Raw genomic sequence first — 18,465 nt, 5'->3', positions numbered from 1 at the left:
CTTAGGCAATGGTGTGTGTGTGTGTGTGTGTGTGTGTGTGTGTTGCAATGGTCAACATTAGACCAAAAAATATTAAGTGAGGACATTTCCATACTTTTCTGGAAGGTCAAATATGTATTCTTGTTAACATTTCTTAGATCATTTCACAAATTAAGTGCTGAATAAGGCATAGAATGTGAAAGAAAAAAAAAATTTTGGATGACTACAATTGCATGGTTTAGCTGCATTTTTTCACGGGACATGTGTAGGCCAAAATGTACAATCTCCTTAGCAACTTCCTAAATGACGTGAAGGTACCAACACCACAAACTCTGTGTTGAGATGATTTGGGTACAAGAGCACCCAGCAGGGCAGAATCTGGTAATGTAGTCTTGATTATTGTGTCATATCAACTGGCAGGGTGACTTTCTGTACCAGCAACATACACCCTTGATGTCTCTGGCAACAGCTCGGCCAGGGCAACTCTGTAGTAAGTTGGGTCAGCTGATTAGAGCAATAAAGTAACATCACTAAAAAGATTTGAAATGTTATTTACAAGAGAGCCAGAAACCAGCCTACAAGCAAATGAACAAGGCAGGCCCATGAGGCTCCAACTGTCTTTGCACTCTGAAAATCTGCTTAACATTCCACAGACAGAGTTTCACTCAAGGTAGAATGCATGGTGCCCAAGAGCCCAGGATCTGGAGTCACATTTCTTGGTTTTAAATCTCGGCTCCACCATTCATTGCTGGCTGAGAAAACTGCGAATACTTTCATACTTTGAGTCTCTCTGTCAATGAATGAGGTCATCTGTGAAGAGGAGCTAGCTCTACCCTCTCACTATGTGCCAATTATTATTACTATTTTACTAGTTGGCTTAAGACATCAGCTATTGAAATGCAAATACCCGGAGCCATATGTTAGTTACCAGTTCATCATTTAGCTGGCCTGGCATTTCACTACTTTAAAATCAGTTAGGATCAAGGAGGCAAGGAGAGACCCAGGATTGAAATCTGGGAGAAGCCGGAAGCTAAGACCCAAGGAGAGACAGAGCTTTGGCATTCCGCTCGGGGCCTCAGTGATTCTTTTAGTTGGAGAAGCAACCCATCATTGCAGCTGCCCAAAGTGGAAACCCTTGCTGTAGTAGAAAGCAAGCCAATCTAGTCACTCAATCCAGATCACCCAGTCCATAGCCCTCAAGTCCTTAGGGACTGTCCTTGTCTCTGTCAACTCTGTCACCTCAGAGGACTCTCTAAGAGGCGTCTTCAGAAACTTCATGAAAGATGTGTACTGGCAAAACAAACACACAAACAAAAGCTGTGCATGGATTTCTCAATTTGTACCAAAACGAATGTCTTTTAATTCTGTTTTCCGTGAATTTTTTTTTTTTTTTTACAGGCAGAGTGGACAGTGAGAGACAGAGAGAAAGGTCTTCCTTTTGCCGTTGGTTCACCCTCCAATGGCCGCCGCGGCCGGCGCGCTGCAGCTGGCGCACTGCGCTGATCCGATGGCGAGAGCCAGGTACTTATCCTGGTCTTTCCGTGAACTTTTCTAAGTACCCTCCTGCGGTGACAGCCATGGACAGCAGAGCCCCCACGTTTGCTCCTTGTTTCCTGAGCCACCATGATGTAGTTGCAGAGATTTCAAACATGGATGTGTGGCCCCGTAAAGGTTGCCTGCATTTGGAACCTGCTGTGGAGAGCCATGGAAGGCCACCAGTCGCCGTCTCAGGGCAGGGTGTGCGGCCCGGCCCACTCTGAATAGAGACATGCCTCCGTGAAGTCAGTCATCACCATTCAAGGTCAGTCACCTCGACATTCCCACCACCACCTCCCATCCAGCAAGGGAGGAGATGGAAGCACCTGGAGACTTTGTTAAGCTATTTATATAAAACAGGTGAGTTATAATTTGTTTTTCCTCCCAGGGTACCCAGGAGAGGCTGATTCTGATACAAACTATTCACACTCTGTTTCAGGGAGATGTCCTTTCCCCTCCTGTTTGGTCAGGCAGGGGTACGTAGCTAGACACACGCGCATTCACACATCCCAGTCCCTGTGCGGCACGAAGCACTCACCTGTTAGGCCGGCGGCCTCTGCAGACAGGAAGGCGCTCCAAGAAAGGAGGAAAAACAGGCCTGTTTCCAGCATCGGGAACTCACAGAGTTTGGTAAATTTGGTCAAGTGATGAAGCTGTGTTAAGGGAAACAACACCTGCTTTCACAGCTAAGTCTCCTTCCTGACAGAGGGAAAATGATCCGCATTTGATGGCTTCAGAGGAAAAGGCCGATTTTCGGACCTGATTGGAAGGCTGTAACTCTCACCGGGACCCGCTCTGAAGGCCAGCATGCGATCCATGCTGTACGGGGAACTGAAAGGGCCTGCAAAAAAATTCAAATCTGTGTTCATGTAAAAATGATGTCTTATGAACAATACAAGGGTACTTCAAAAAGGCAGTGGAAAATGGGATGAAAAGAAATGTATTTTGTTGCAAAACACTTGAAATCCACACAGTTTTCCCTTGATATGCATTTTCCACAAACTTTTTGAAGACTCCTTGTAGACTCCTTGTAGAGCCCAGGACAGTGGGGCTGGGATATGACACTGCAGCTCATCAGCACCCAGGAGGCGCTGCTCCCCAGGGAAATGCAGACTGTGGGTCCGCGGCTTAGAGTCTCTCTGGGGATGGAAATAGGATTAGGAGGAGCAGTGAGATTCACAGACAGGGAATCTGCCTCTGCCCTCTTGGTGTAAGCATGTGGGAGAGAAGGTATGCTATGCTATGTCTAAGACCAGATACCCTTTGCTAGGCAATGGTTCATTTTGGCAGGAATGACACTTCTCGATGGTCTATAAATTGCAAATAGGACGAAAGGGTAATGATCCAGGCTGGGAAGAGAAAGGGATTTGGGATGATTACAAGGGGTATGTGACTAGTCAGAAAAAGCTACATTTAATTGCGTCCCTATTAGGCACAAAATGCCCTGACAAATAAGGAGATGGAATCATACTGCATTTTGTGCTTTTAGAATAAAATCTAAAGAAGATTTCATGTGAAGACACTTGAGCATTGGGGCAGGGAAGCAAAAGCATGACCTCTGGGGAGGATCTGGGTCTCTTTCTTGGCTCTGCTCATCAGTGTCTGTGTGACTTCTGAGCTGTATGATGACCTCTCTGAGCCTCATTCCTCTCTTATGGGACTTGGCAATGAAAATAATACTTGCTTCTGCATGTGGAGTGTGAAAGGAGATGTAGTGTGCTACAATGTTTTGGAAAGTTTTTGAAAGCACGAAGTACCATGAGGCAGCATGGTCTCTGGACAGCAACTCCACCTAGGTTCAAATCTACAGTCTCTGCTTAGACACCTGTCTGAATACGGGGCTAATGACACAACCCACCTCATAGCTATACAAACCAGCTAATATACGCACTGTCTCATGTGTACTGCAATAGGTACTCAGAGCAGTGCCAGGCATGCAACAAGCGATGTCTGTTTTCTCTGTTACTGTGACTTAAATGAACATTTTTGGGGTAATATATCTTTTTTGGAAATAGAATCTCTAAGATCTGGAAGGAATCATTTACCTGGGATGAGAAAGTGAAACCATTTTCAATATTCCCATTTTCTTCCTTGGAGGGAAGACTTTGTTTCTAGTGGGTTTGTTGCTCTGAATTCTGCTCAGGCCCCTCTGAGCAACAGAGCATCACCCATCTACACAGCATTCGTTTCCTTCAGCCTCCTCCAGAAAGTAGCTCAGTTCTGGGTGGACTCCAAATCCAGAGCCCGGGAACCTGGGGAGATGCGCTCAGTGTGGATGAGGTGTGCACCTGCCCCCCTCACAGCCTGTGCTTGTAGCCCTGTTAACAGGCCGGCAAGTGCTACGCGATCAGTTGTGCCACTGTTAGCAAGCCCTTGTCTCTTGTGCCTCTACAGCCCTTCTTCCAGATCTGTTCCAAACTCACAGTAGCTGTCCAATCCCCAGGGACTTTCCCCCCGTCCCTCATCAACCTGTTTACTGCTCTGTCCATGCCTTCCCCTCACTCCAGGCACCCAGGAGTTCCCACTTCAGCTTCTCCACTTTGTGCAGGAGCTAAGAAGCCTGCAATTGAATCCTGGCCCAGAAATGTCCTGCTTGTTTGACCTTAGTTAAGTTGTTTAACCTTAATTGTCTGAGCTTCTGCAGCTGTAAAATTGGGATAATAACAGTCTCTACCTTCCAGGCTTCTTATAAAAACTATCTGAGATAATGCATGTAAAATACTTACAGCAATGACTGGCACGTAGTCAAGTTCTCAATAAACGTTAGACGATATTATTATTGCGTGTATTATTACTGACTTATGACCCAGAGTGAGCTACTTAACCTGCTGAAGCCTCAGTTTCCTCCTGTCTTACAGGGTTGATTCAAACGAGGAGATGCATACAAAGGCCCTGGCACACGGTACGCATTCACTAGATGTCAGTGTCATTGTTGCTAACACTCTATGCTAACCAGCATGTGATTCTACCACCATTCCACTTCATCATTAAAAAGCAGCAGGGGGCAGGGATCAAGAGCATGGTCTGCTTCTTGGTTCTCACTCTCTGTGTTCATGTCCTGGTTGCATGACCTCAGGCAACAGCTTACCCTTTCTAAGCATCAGTGTCTGATAAAAACATTACCTGTTGCTAGGGTCCTTGTGACAGTGAGATGAGACACTGCCTGAAACACAAGCACCCAGGGCTTGACATATCCCATGTGCTGGGTAGATCATTAATTTTGTTGCTGGAAACAACTGCTACCTTTTCTAATTTTATTTCTGTCAATGGAGGCATCATTCTCTAAGGTTTTCAGAACAAAATTCGGGAGTGGTGTTTGGCCTGGTTCTCATCTTGATCTCTTAGGACCAACTCATATTAAGACCTAGAGATTTTTTTCCTTTAAACCCCAGTCTCTTTCCTGGTACTTCCTTTGTTCATCATCACAGTTTCCCTTGGCCCTAACGCGCAACTCTCTTTCTCTGACCTCTCCTACACAACAGTTCCTCATCCATGTTTTACAAACAGGATTGTTTGCCTGTCACTATCCTGAAACCCTCAGCTCCCCATTGTGGATGGCAGATGGCAGGTTAGGCCCTTCTGAATAGCACTGCAAGATAGTCCAAAGCTGGCCCTATCCCACATATTTCTTCTTGTCTTCCAGTTCTCACCAGGAGACACTTCTGCTCCTCTTAGGCATATCCGTCATGTGCCGTATCAGTCAATGCCAGCCCCACACCTTCAAGTGTACTGGTCTTCCCCCCTTGAATCACTCCCCACATAGCTTTTTCCTGTACCCTACATATCTATCTTCCAGAACAAGCATAGACACACACCCCCCTCTAAATATATGTGTGTATTCATATATACGTGTGTGTGTTTATATATAGTTAAATTATTTTCCAGAATCATAAAGTTGGCCAAGAGTCCATTGGATGCAATGGCCTCATGTCCACTGCAATTTTTAGTCCTGATAACTTGGATATGGCTGTGGCACTCAATTTGCACCTAACTTTTCATATGGAACTTGTCTTTCCAAGCTTGTTACTCATCAGTGCAGGCATCCTGTTTGCTCGTCTTCTGATTCTCCTTAGACATACTGTGTAGAATCAAGCCTTTTAGCAGCTATTCAGAGAGTCCCTGGATCCATTCCCCTGGGAAAAAGACTCCACATTTTGCTCCTGCTTTTTCTGGGGTCCTGACCCCTCCGGCATAGTTTCCCTCTCTTTTCCCTGAGGTCTCTGGCTATTGATCTCTTGTTCTCCCTTCTCTGTGGTCTGCATTGAGTTCTCATGCTGGATATTGGCTTTCTGGCCTCCCTCCTTAACTCATTTTCATCCCATCCCACTGTTCAAAGTGAACAGCTCTTGAGACCTCTTTCTTTCCCTGGCTCAGATACTTTAGGAAATCCCTAGCAAAAACGGGAGAATCAAATGATACAATTGCCTGGTCTTGACAAACATGTCATTTCTTCCTTGCTTGAAGGCTCCCTTCTACAAATTACCTGTAGATCTTTGTTTAAATTCATAGTTTAATGAATTTGATCTCTGGCATGGCCAACCCTGAGAGCTAGAAATTGACACAAGCTCAACAAGGAAGCAGAGCATACCCATTTTAACTCCTCCACTGAGTCCTGTCCTGTTCTTGACCTTGGATCTTCATCCACTTGACCCCAGTTTGGCCAACTCTAATGACCCCTGCCTAGCACTTTCCCCGTGTGGCCCTTTTAAAAAGACTGTTGATAGTCTAGGAGCAGACAGTATCAACAGTGCTGGAACTGACCTTGGAGAAGAAAAGAGCTTGGGCACCTCTGCCACACAGTACCAACCTATGCCTCCAGGGTCGATTCAGAACCCAAGTGGCCTCAGTGGCACCACATCAGACTTGATCCAGACTATCCAACCATTTCCTGGCCTGGAGTTTGCTCAGCCTCGAAGGCTTTCCACGGCCACTGACTGCTCTGAACAGTCCCCATCTTTCCACCCACAGGCAAAGGATATCAGAGCTGTGACAACAGCATATGCAGACCCCATGGCAAATGAGCCGGCGAAGATCCCCAGGAAATTTCCCACAGACTGGAAGAAAGCCGCAGCATCAAAGGTATTCGGATTCTCCTTGGGACTGTAAATGGATATGGAACTGAAACGAGAAGAGGGTGCAGGTTAGTGAGTGACTCCCACCCAACAGCCCCAGCAGGAGGAATTCTGTGCCTTCTTTTGGGAGAAGCACCTTTTTCTGTAAGGTTGGGTGCTGGCTGGAAGAACTGAGGGAAAACAGATGAAAAGAGGGAGAGGGAGAGAAAATGGAAAGGTTTCTCCTTCCTTATAGCCCAATCCCATGGTATCCCTATACTGCTGCCAGTCAGTAAACATTTTTATATTGGAAGGGTCGTAAAGAATATTGTTTCTGAGCAAACTAGGCATTAAAACATGGTAGGTGTATAAGGAATCTGCTGAGAAGATAGATAACTGTGAATTATTTAGTGGCCATATGTCTTCAGCGCTGTTATATATTCACAAATGTCCCTGATAAAAAGTGCACTTTTACGGCCTGTGCACAAACGGGCGATGCAAATCACAGCGTGCACAAGCCGTGATCTTGTCATAAAGCACAAAGCATTCCTCCTCCTCGCTGGAACCCTTCAGAAGCCGAGCCCTGACGGTGTTCAGAGCATCGCAATATTAACCCCTGGGGAGAGACAAAACCCTCATTTTCCCACTGAAACAAATGGCAGCAGCTGCCCAAGGTCATTTTTTATACCCCAATTCTGGTGGCTGCCAAAGATTTATTTCCATAGAGAAAAATCAATCCACCAATAAGCAGTCTGTTCGCTTAAATATTTCTGAGGATGTCATATTTGCTATTTTTTTTTCTTGTAACAAGGGCCTCAAATCCCAGGCTAGTAATACGAAGGAAAAGACATGTCCTATTTTAGAAAATATAAACTCTGCACTGTAGTATTGAAATGAACAGATGTACTAGAACAAGTAGCTTTAGGGAGATTAATGAAGTAATATTACAATTTATTTTTCTGTCATTTTTATTTTAACATGAGATCTTTAAAACTAATCAGAAAAAAAAAAAAAACAACAAGATTTGGCTAGTAGGTTCTTTTCAGTTGTATAGAGAGCAAAAAAGACACGCAGGTTGAGATTAGATTGGATTCGACAGTGATGGAACTGCCCCTTCCGTGGCTTGGATAATCAGAGTGTGTGCACTCTCTGACCCGACGTTCTGAATCCAGAGGCTAGTTCAGAGAGAGCAGATTCCAGTTCTCCTGAAGGAAGATATGTGGCATAAAGATAGTAGTTTTAAATGTTCTTAGTTTTTTCCCTTGCTGTCTTTAAACCCCCAAAGTAGGCCAATGCTCCTGCTTTGATCCTGTAATTGGATAAGGAAGATGAATGTGGATCTTGAATGGAGCCCTGAAATGCATGTGAGAAAAGCAGTGCCTTTGAAGCGTTTTTCTTTTTGTAAAGTGTTGTGCTTGGCAGAAAAAAAGGAAAAGCAAACCCACACTTGGGTCCTTTGTACCTGCCAGTCCTGGGGAAAGATGGAAAACCTTGCAGCCATTAGGAAACCCTGGGCCCCAGGCAGCGACGCCCCAAGGTTCCCGTGTTCCCCTGACACTCCCCGCAACTCCCTTCATTTCCATGAGACACCGTGCTGATGAGGAACCCTCCACTTGCATTCTTCCTTTCACACACAGGGCTTGCACACTGTCACAGTGCTGTAAATAATTCTGTTAATACCCGAGGCTGCCACCCATAGAACAGGGACTGCTTTATCCTTATCGCCACCTCTGCTCCCCAGGAAGGATTTTCTCTGCCTGCTGCTTCTGGAACTTGGAGCATCACCGTCACATCAATTTGGTCATATCCGAGACCATTATTTTTGGTATGTTTTTTCTTTAAATCAACTCATTTTTACTCACATGCAAGATCTTTTATTAAAGAATATCTAGGAAACCATAAGGGTGAGATGCTAATTATATTTCAATATATATGTGAGACTAGGTAATTTGGCAATGAAGGTCACCTGTGTGCCACCTAAAATCATCTGGGTTCCCTGCTTATTTGCAGTCTGCACTTTATTGCCACTGTTTTCTTCCTGCCCACACGACAGGGTACAGCTGCTTGTTTGTCAAACTTAATACTCTCACCTGTGATGGGTAACGTAGCTGAGCTGAGCTTGAGCTACGGAGGCTGTCCATTGAATTTGCTGGCCCTACAGCTCCCAGGATGCGTGAACTGAGTGTGTACCATGTGCCATGTGATGGATTAGGGAAACAGTGTTGGAGGCAGACAGGGAAGAGCATGGAGAAAGGAAGCAGATTTGATTCAGCACACATTTTATGGAACACCTGATTTATACAAGGCCTATCTAGGCAGAGAAGCCGAAGACAGAGATAACAAAGAGCCCTGGTCCTTGTTGCTGTGGGTGATTTTGTGAGAGCTACACAACATTTACTGGCATAAAAGAGGGAAAGGGCAGGACTTTAGGATAAAGGAGAAGGCACTTGATCAAGGTGGTGAGTGAACAGACGGTGGTGGGGAACGAGGGCTGCAGGTGGGAAAAAGAGGATGAGACAAGGTGAGCCGGCAGGTGAGTTCCGCACTCAAGGCATGGCCGTGGGGCTGGCCATGGGGCTGGCCGTGGGGCTGGCCGTGGTGCACTGTGTTAAGCCGGCGTCCCACATCAGAGTGCTGCTTCAAGTCCTGGCTGCTGGGCTCTGGATCCAGCCTAACACTGATAGCCTGGAAAAACAGCAGAAGACGCTCAAGTGCTCGGTTCCTTGCCACTCATGTGGGAGACCACGATGGAGCTCTGGGCTGCTGCCTTCGCCCTGCGTCAGTCCTGGCTGTCAGAGCCATTTGGGGAGGGAACCAGCAGGTGAAAAATCTGTCTCTCTCTTTATCTCTCCCTCTCTATCTGTTACTCCATCTTTCTAATAAATTATTACTATTTTTTAAAGACATAGCCTTGTGATTACATTTGGAAGCCAGACGGCCTGCATGTGGTCATGGTGAGTGAGATGGCATCACCAGAGCCTTCAGTTCCATGTTAATAACCTACAAAAGCCCTCGCATTTACTTAATATTTTTTTTAGGATTACACTATAACTTTATTTGATCCTGTGACATCTCTGTGAGGTACACAGGGCAGCTCCCTCCACCAACTCTTCCTTCATTTCTTTTCTTTTTTTTTAATTAATTTATTTATTTACTTTGAAACTCAGAGTTAGGAGGCAGGTGGCCAGGGAGAGAAATCTTCCATCCACAGGTTCATTTTCCAAATGGGTGCAATGGCCAGTGCTGGGCCATGATGAAGCCAGTAGCCAGTAGCAAGGAGCTTCATCTGGGTCTCCACGTGGGTGGCAGGGACCCAAACACTTGGGCCATCTTCCGCTGCGTTCCCAGGACATCTGGATTGGCACTGCAGTATCTGGGACATGAATCAGCACCCAGTGGGATTCTGGTATCACAGGCACTGGCTAACCCACCACGCCACAGCACCGGTCCCCTTTTTCTTTTTCTTTTTTTTTTTTTCCTCTTTATTTTTCTCTCCCTTTATTACTTCTTTCTTTTATAAAATAAAGGAACTAAGGATCAGAGAAATCCAACATCACACAGCTACTGTGTTCACAATGCAGGAAGTACAAAGTGATCCTGCTGGGAGAGAACCGTGAGTGACAGTGTCACAGTGACTATAAGCACATTAGGAACTTGGGAACCGAACCTTAATTTTCATGCTTGGATCTGAACACAGGCAGCACTCTCGTGGAAACGAGGAGGAGGGCAGAGTATACTGCCTGGGGCATCAGTACCCCTCTCCTGTCTCACCAGCCAGACTCAGACTCCATGGAATCTCACGGAATCCTGCTGTCCTGCGTGACTTCCACTCCCAGACGGTAAGCTTTGTTGGGCCTGGCCTGAGTCTCATTCTTCTTTGTTTGCATAGGGAACAGCCTGGTGCCTAGCATGTGGCACATATATATATATATATACATATACATAAACATATATACATATATACATATGCTGATGAATGGAGGCAGGACAATAGGAAAATAGATAGGAAACAGGCAGGAAGGAGGCCTGCAGAAGTCAGTGGCCTTTTGAAACAAATCACCATCCACTAGATTTCTATAGGTAGTCACTCTGTGGGTACTTTATGAGTTATTGACACAACACTGAAGCAGACATTTGAGTTTCTTAACTTGAGCAAAAGTTTTGACACTTATGAGCTGCGTGGTCTTGGACACATTACTTCCTCATTTTCAAACCCAATCTCATTACCTGTAAAATGGAGACAAGAGCACTTGTCCTCCAGAAATGTTATGAGGATACGAAGTCTATTTAAACCCTGTATTTGTGTCTTTTGGATTGCAGGGCTAGTCACTGAGTTCCTGATATATGCACCTAAAATAAACACTGCATAAGCGTTACTGATCATCCCTGTCATTATCACCCTTCTGCTGAGAATGTCCACAAGTTGAACTAGGCCTCTGTTCCAACCACGGACAGATGGGACATGGCTGTCCTTCCATCAAGGCATGCTTTGAGGTAGTTGGAGAGGGATTAGTCACCTCTGCATGGGAACAGAAGGCTGCCCAGGAAGGAAAGACACCAGGCAGGAATCCCAGATAAATGGCCCCCAGGAGTGAAGCTAAAGGATTGCCAGGTTTATCAGAAGGCTCTTGGCTCAGTGGTGCAAGGAGGGAAGGAGTGTTCTCAGCAAGCCAGGTGGGGATCTTCCCTAGGGTCACAAATAGCTCAGGAGGCTCAGCTTGACTTGCATCTCCTTCAGTTTAATAGGGGACATTCTTTAGGCAACACCCATGGGCTTCTGGTGAGGACCGAGATTGGAGGAGGCAGGTATCCCCCAGCCCAGCCCAAAGAGGCAGTATCTCTCTGAACTGCTGGAGTTTGAGAAAGTTTCTCCTCTAGGCTTAGCCCCTGGCAAGAGGCATCTTTATGGGCTCTGGTGTTTAACTGTAGCACAAAGCCTCTGGATTTGGGAGTAGCAGCTGTGCGGGATGGGGAGTTGGAAAAGGCCAAGGGCTTGGGCAGCACATGTGGAGTATTCCAAGTTTAACCCAAGGGAGGAATGTTTTCGGTACTGCAAATGCAGCCCTTTGGACTTATCCCCTGTCCCCAGGGAGGTGCTTGACCCATTAGCAGATGCAAACACTGGAACGGGAGAGGTGAGGGGAAAATTGGATTTTCTGTTACTCTCTGGGGTGTTTGTTATTTGGGACACCACCCTGAAGAGACACTGTTGATAGAACAGCTGGTGAGAGTGGACCTACAATCTCCAGATTTCTAGAAATGAACATTTAAGTTGGATGTAACTGATATTCTTGCAAGTGACGTGAATAGAAATACATAGTGGTGTTTAAATATTCATCTCATAAATTGGAAATAAAGCCAGGTTATTGATTCATTCTGTTCAGGGAAGATTATTCAGCAAGAATCTAGTTTGATGGTAGTGTATTGTATCCACACTCAGGAATAAATGGGTGCTGCACCTTGTATTAAAAAAAATTGAAATGGATGAAATATCCTCAATTCCTTTGATAACAACTTGAATAAGGATCATTTTGCTTACTGCATTAGTTAAGATTCATAGACACAATCAACATCCCAGTGGTTCTCAATAGCCCATCGTTTTGTCTATATGTTGTTCTCACAAGAAATGGGTCTGGAAGCTTACACAGCATTAAGAGAGTAGAATCTAAATCTGAGGTCTATAAATCTTGGCTCTGTCTTAGTGAATGTGTGCCATTGAGAAAGCTCCCTAACCTCAGTTTCTATAAAATGAGGATGATAACACTACCTACCAAGTAGAGATGCTAAGAGAATTAGATGAATTAATGTTTATAAAGCACTTGAAATGGTACCTGGCACCCAGCAAGAACTAGACAAGCATTTCTTAAGTAAATCACTCTTTAAATAACGCATCTTTTCTCTCTGCTCTCTCTCCCTCAGCTTGCTTTTGTTCTAAAAGAAACAATTCAGCCTAGATGTCAAATCAACACCTCAACCTGAACTGAACTAAGACGAAGAATTCACCATCTGCATCTCACTCCGGTTGACTGACTACTGGTCGATGATCTCTAGGTGATGGGAATAATTTGTAATATAAATTACATTGTACAGAAAGGTGTGTGGTATGTAGTAAGTGCTCAATAAATACTAGTGATGAAGGAGAATAGGAAGGGAGAAAAAGTAAGGAAAAAAGAATGAGGAAGAGACACTATGAGAGAAATGATGTTGAAAGTGAATGTAAAGTAACAGGTACAGAAAACACTAATGAAACATTACCTCAGTCATAGCTGCCAAAAGCCATCCCCTCTGTGACTTTGGCTGCATTTCCATTCTGGACCCTGCTGAGTCATCATTGCAATCTTTCTCAAGGTCTCCCCACTGCCAACATCATCCGCTCTCGTTATTTTTCATTGCTACGGCTAAAATATTTCACCACAAAATTACTCACAGAAACTACTCAGCGACCTCATGCTCCTTGGCAGGGTGCCTCCACGTGACACCGGGCCTCTGAGTGGCCCTGCCAATTCCCGCAGCCCACTTGCTCTCGTGGGTGCCTGATCAGAACAACTTGCTTCTCTACCCTGCAGGCTGGTCTCAATTCCTTCGTTAATATGAAATCAATGTCACTTGAAAATATTAAGCAAGCACATTGCATCCCTTTCAGGACTTTTATGAACTTAATCATTAAAGAAAAAAAAATAGAAAATGATTACCATAGCCAAAGATATACAAGAGGGCCTTCCATTTGCTCTGCCAAATCTTTAATCCCTAACAAAAAATTTTTCTAATTATTGGCACTGGTTCATTGAAGAGTCCTTGATTAGTTGGGACATAAATATGAATTTTTTCCCCTCCAGTCATGGCTTCCAGCTGTACAATATTGAATCCCCTTCGTGCTGGGTAAGTAGTCCCATTAATGATGTCTTGGTCAAAGTCCATTATTCAATTCTTTTTAGTGATTAAAACATAGTGCAGTCCAGCTTAAAACCCGAATCTTCAAAGCACGGCTCCTCTCCCTGCAGAATACTCTAGAGCAGCAGAGGGAAGAGCTGGAAGGGAGGAGAGGCAGCAGGTTCCTCTTCCTCCCATCTGGGTTTCAGCGCCCCCTGGTGTTGGAGGCCTAGAGGAGGGCTGGAGAACTCAGCTCTTGTGTTTTAAGTGGTGAGTGGGGGTCCCTGGCTTCACAAGGTGCATCTCCAAGGGTGAATGCTTCTTCCTTCCCCAGGTCTTTCTTGTACCGATAGGAGGCAAAGGCAGTGGGGTGGGAGTTGGGGGAAATGAGGCTGACTTTGCTGCCCAGTAAGCCAGTTGGAAGGTGTTTGGTCCTTACTCTGATGTTGGGGTGAGGATGGGCAGGCCGGGTCCTGCTGCTCTTTTCAGTGTAGAGCCATTTAGCAACTTTTTATTCTCAGCCATCATCCCTAGTGAGAATCTAGGACACAAGGAAAGGCCCGCGGGATGACATATCTTGTGACTTTTATGCCCAGGTGCTTCTGGTTTCTTTTGTCCCCACCTAGAGATACTCTGTCGGTTTGCTGCTAACACAACGTGGAAGGGCAGTGAAGATTTGTAAAAATTGCTCTGTTTTATTAGGCCTGGGTATCACAGGCAAGAAAAAGTAGAAGGAAAAGTAATTACAGTGCTACTTTATTTTCAAAATTCTTCATGCTGAATGAAAAAAGAGAAAAAAGAAAGAGAAGTGGATCCTTATCTATTATTTATCTTTTAATAACTGTATCAACCTGCCCTTTTTCAGAGAAGTTGCTTAATTATGAATAAGGAATTGATTTTTATGGGGCCAAGAATTGTGTGTATACATTGGAATTCATTCTGGCATCTGCCTGCCCATTATTCTGGCTTTATGTTCTGCCCAGGGCTGATGAAGCTCTGTCAAGAGGACCTGCTGTAAAACATAATGACTCCAGGAATTGGGGGCATTCCAGGCACCCTGGGAGGTTAGAATAGCTGTGCCTTCCTAATAAGAGGTCCTGGTCAGAAGTTGGCTGAGCTGGAGTTAGACCCACAGGGTTTTACCTTCCCAAGGGCCAATGACCTTGAAGAGTAGAGAGCTGTTAGGGGAGTTCTATTCATTAACTCTTTCCACTTCTGAGGGGCTGATTAATGACTATCTTCAAAGGGCCCAAATTTACACTAGAGAGTGATTTTCAAAATCCTGGATGAATATTTTGCCATTTGGATGTCAAGCATAAGGGAAATAATTCCATGGGATGAATAAGCTAGTAGTGTATTATGGCTGCCCCAAACATGGTGCAATCCCAGGTTGAATTAATTCATTCCGGCAGCAAATATTTATAGAGCACCTACGAGGTGAAGATAGTGTTTTAGGCACTGTAGATAAAACAGGGAACAAAACATAGCTCCTGACCTCATGTTTCCTGCATGTCGGTGGAAAAGACAACATAATAAACAGCTGAGCACAGAAATATGCTATTCAATGACAGGACCAAAAAGAAAAAAATAAAGCAGCAGAGGAGGGTGGGATAGACGGGGATGAGGCTGCTTCTTTAGTTCAAGGGGCAGGAATGTTTCTCTGAGGATGAGTAAGTGAAATCCTGGGTGAAATGAATCGGGGAGAGCTTTCTGCTCTGACACAGAGCTTCCTCACGGGGACTGAGGACGGGAAGGGTTCAGGGGAGAGTGGTAGGGGGCAGGCCTGGGACCAGGTCCAGCACCTGGGCTTGTGCAGCCTTTCAGGCCATTGTCATGATTTTCTTCCAGGGGTCAAAGGGCAGCAACTTCAGAGTTCTGAGCAGGGGAGAGACCTGGTGTAAACTGTTCCAGGTGAGGCTATGTTGGCAACAGCAGAGGAAGCTGGACAGTAGACAGCACCGCCCCACTGTACCTTCCACGACGGAGGCAGTCAGGCCTCTGGTCAGTCTGGGTGCGGACATCTTTTTTTTTCTTAAAGATTTATTTATTTATTTGAATGAAAGTCAGAGTTACACAGAGAGAGCAGAGGCAGAGAGAGAGAGGTCTTCCATCTGATGGTTCATTCCCCAATTGGCCGCAACGGCTGGAGCTGCGCCGATCTGAAGCCAGGAGCTTCTTCCAGGTCTCCCATGCAGGTGCAGGGGCCCAAGCACATGGGCCATCTTCTACTGCTTTCCCAGGCCATAGCAGAGAGCTGGATTGGAAGTGGAGCATCCGGGTCTCAAACCGGCACCCATATGGGATGCCAGCGTTTCAGGCCAGGGCATTAACCCACTGCACCACAGCACTGGCCCCTAGGTGCTGTCATCTTAAAAAGGCCTGAGCAGGTGCATCAGGCCACGGGAGAAAGAGTAGAGTGGTGAGGAAGAAGGTTGAGGAAGTACAAGAGTTGAAAGCATAGACAAATTCAACAGAAACCACTGCAGTGAGCGTTTGAAAGGCGGTCAAGCAGAGGAATCCGGCCTCACTCTTTATATTTCCAGAAGGCAAGTTCCAAAACTCAAACATCCTATGGAGACAGATTTTAGCCTTAAATTCTATTTCAAAATTTCCTGCTTCTTCTATGTGATGGGAAAGGTAATGGGGCTATAAAAGGATAGCGTATTCTCTGTAGTTGCGGATGTTTTAACATAAGCACCTACTGCTCAGGCTGCTATGGAGGAAATCCATGCACTGGACAGCTGGATCATGTGGTCTCAAGGAACTTCTCTCCCAAGGGTCACTAACTTGCTATTTTCCAACTTCTTCCAGCTCAACTAGAAAGGGAAGTAGGGCACTTGGCTTTCCTGCGTGCACTCAAACCCTGACCTTGGAAATGGTTGGGCATGCAGGTAGTAAGGAACAGTATTTCTTTTTTTATTTTATTTTTTATGGTTTTTTTTTTTGCATTCATTGTCTTTATTAACTTTTTTTTCCCAAAGAAAATAAAGAGTTGCTACATGCCTCTACACTGAAGATGAAGGATGCAATGAAGGTGCTGATGATTTAGGTTGGCGCCGGGTTGATAATGACATCAAGAACAGTTACAAATTTCAGCTCAGAATAAAGCCTTTGACAGGTTCCTAAGTGGCTCTGGCCCATTAAGTTCCAACTGTAAGGTGACAAAGAGAGCTCTGAGTTTAAAATTGGTTAAAAGGGAAGAAGAGTTAAAGGAGATTTGTTATGAATTATATGTGCATTCTCTTTGAAAGGAGATCTTAAATTACTTTGCAATTTAGCCTGAAAAGTCTTGTCAGAATTGAATTAGTCTGTGGGCTTTGAGAAATTTTCTTACACCTAATATTGAGAGGAAAGTGAATTTGAGATAGTCCTAAAGATAAAAGTAACTTGCAAATACTCTTCTTATTGCTTTTTCTTTTTTCTTTTCCTGAAGCAGGAACAGGAATATGAATCCTATTGCAGTAAGCCTCCTCATTTAGGGGCGAGAGAGGAGAAGTCTCAAGGTCTAATGATAATTTCCACCCTTTCTCGAACTTTCCAGTTCCCTTAGTCCTCATTAATGAAACCTTAACTCCAAAGAGTGCTGTGATATGTGAAACTTTTTATCATAATAGATATAAAAGATACAGAAAAGTAGGTCAATAACCACTAAAGATGGAAATTTAGTGAAATTAAAATATAATGATAAATATGTGTAAGCAAGACCAAATATCGATCTCCAAGGCCCAACACAGGGGAGCGTTTGATTCTCCAACATTTACTGAGCACACTGCATCCTTGCTGTTGCCTGAGCTCATTACCGCCGTGCCTTCCTTTGTGTCGAGCACGATGTTCAGCATTTTTATAAGCATTGTCTCATTTAACCCTCATGGTGACCCCTCATAGTGCTATTATTATTTCCATCTTGCAAATGAGGAAACTGTCTGAGAGAGAATAAGTAACTTTATGTATTTGACCTCATTTAATCCTTCCAACAGTCTAATGAAGAAAGAACTATTCTTACTTTATGGATAAACAGATTGAAGGAGGTTAAGTCATTTGCCCAGGATAACTTGCTAGTAAACGGAGCATCAGGTATTCAACTCAGGTCTCACTGATTGAAAGCCCCGCACAGTGCACAGTGCAGGCTGAGGAATGAAAACACCTGGATATATCACCTGTGTGTGCTCATAGAGAAACAGCTAACTCAACCATGCTCCCCCCTCAACAGGACTGAGACAGAGCCACTTTGGATGTTAGAGATTTTAGGACTTCTAGACCCAGTTTGCAAGAAAAAAAAAATGCATTAGTCAAAATATCCATTTCTGTATGCGGGGGTTTGCTGACAACCCAGTGCTATTTACAGGCCAGGGTGTCTTAATGAATACCTCTCCTCCCTCTAAATGGATTTTTTATTTTTTTTTTTGGACAGGCAGTTAGATAGTGATAGAGACAGAGAGAAAGGTCTTTCTCCCGTTGGTTCACCCCCTAAATGGCTGCTACAGCCGGCGCGCTGCACCGATCCGAAGCCAGGAGCCAGGTGCCTCCTCCTGGTCTCCCATGTGGGTGCAGGGCCCAAGCACTTGGGCCATCCTCCACTGCACTCCCGGGCCACAGCAGAGAGCTGGACTGGAAGAGGAACAAACGAGACAGAACCGGTGCCCCAACCAGGACTAGAAACCGGGGTGCCGGTGCTGCAGCTGGCAGATTAGCCTAGTGAGCCGCGGCGCAAGCCTCTAAATGGATTTTAATAGAAAGCTATTGTCTATATCTGTGGGCGTTCATACCAACACCAACTCAGGTCTACTGTTCTAGATGGTTGTCCACCCTGCTCTCCCACGTGGTGACCACTGTCTCTGGAATTACTTCCTTGTGTCTCAGTGCAGTGTTTTCATCCGGAAAATGGTGATAATTATGTCTCCACAGAATGGGGATTAAATGTGTTAATATGTACATAGTACTTAGAGTCTCATCTATAACATGGAAAGCACTCCATAAATGCTAGCTGTTATGATATTTTACTGCTTTTGTATTAACATTGTTGGGATCA

The 18,465-nt window shown here is 44.9% G+C and overlaps 1 protein-coding gene across 1 annotated transcript in view; it reads right to left on the bottom strand.

Annotated features, from left to right (window-relative positions):
* The window catches only part of SLC9A9 (solute carrier family 9 member A9), a 612,515-nt gene that overhangs the window by 327,620 nt on the left and 266,430 nt on the right, over positions 1-18,465 (bottom strand). The window contains exons 7-8 of the mRNA XM_002716580.5: positions 6,495-6,633; positions 2,054-2,159 (exon numbers count right to left, since the gene is read on the bottom strand). Coding sequence (XP_002716626.2) covers positions 2,054-2,159; positions 6,495-6,633 — 245 coding nt within the window. The remainder of the gene's footprint in view (positions 1-2,053; positions 2,160-6,494; positions 6,634-18,465) is intronic.

The sequence above is a fragment of the Oryctolagus cuniculus genome, chromosome 4 (genome assembly GCF_964237555.1).
Source record: "Oryctolagus cuniculus chromosome 4, mOryCun1.1, whole genome shotgun sequence".
In the NCBI taxonomy this organism is placed as follows: Eukaryota; Metazoa; Chordata; class Mammalia; order Lagomorpha; family Leporidae; genus Oryctolagus; species Oryctolagus cuniculus.
This window is presented reverse-complemented; position numbering and strand designations above follow the sequence as displayed.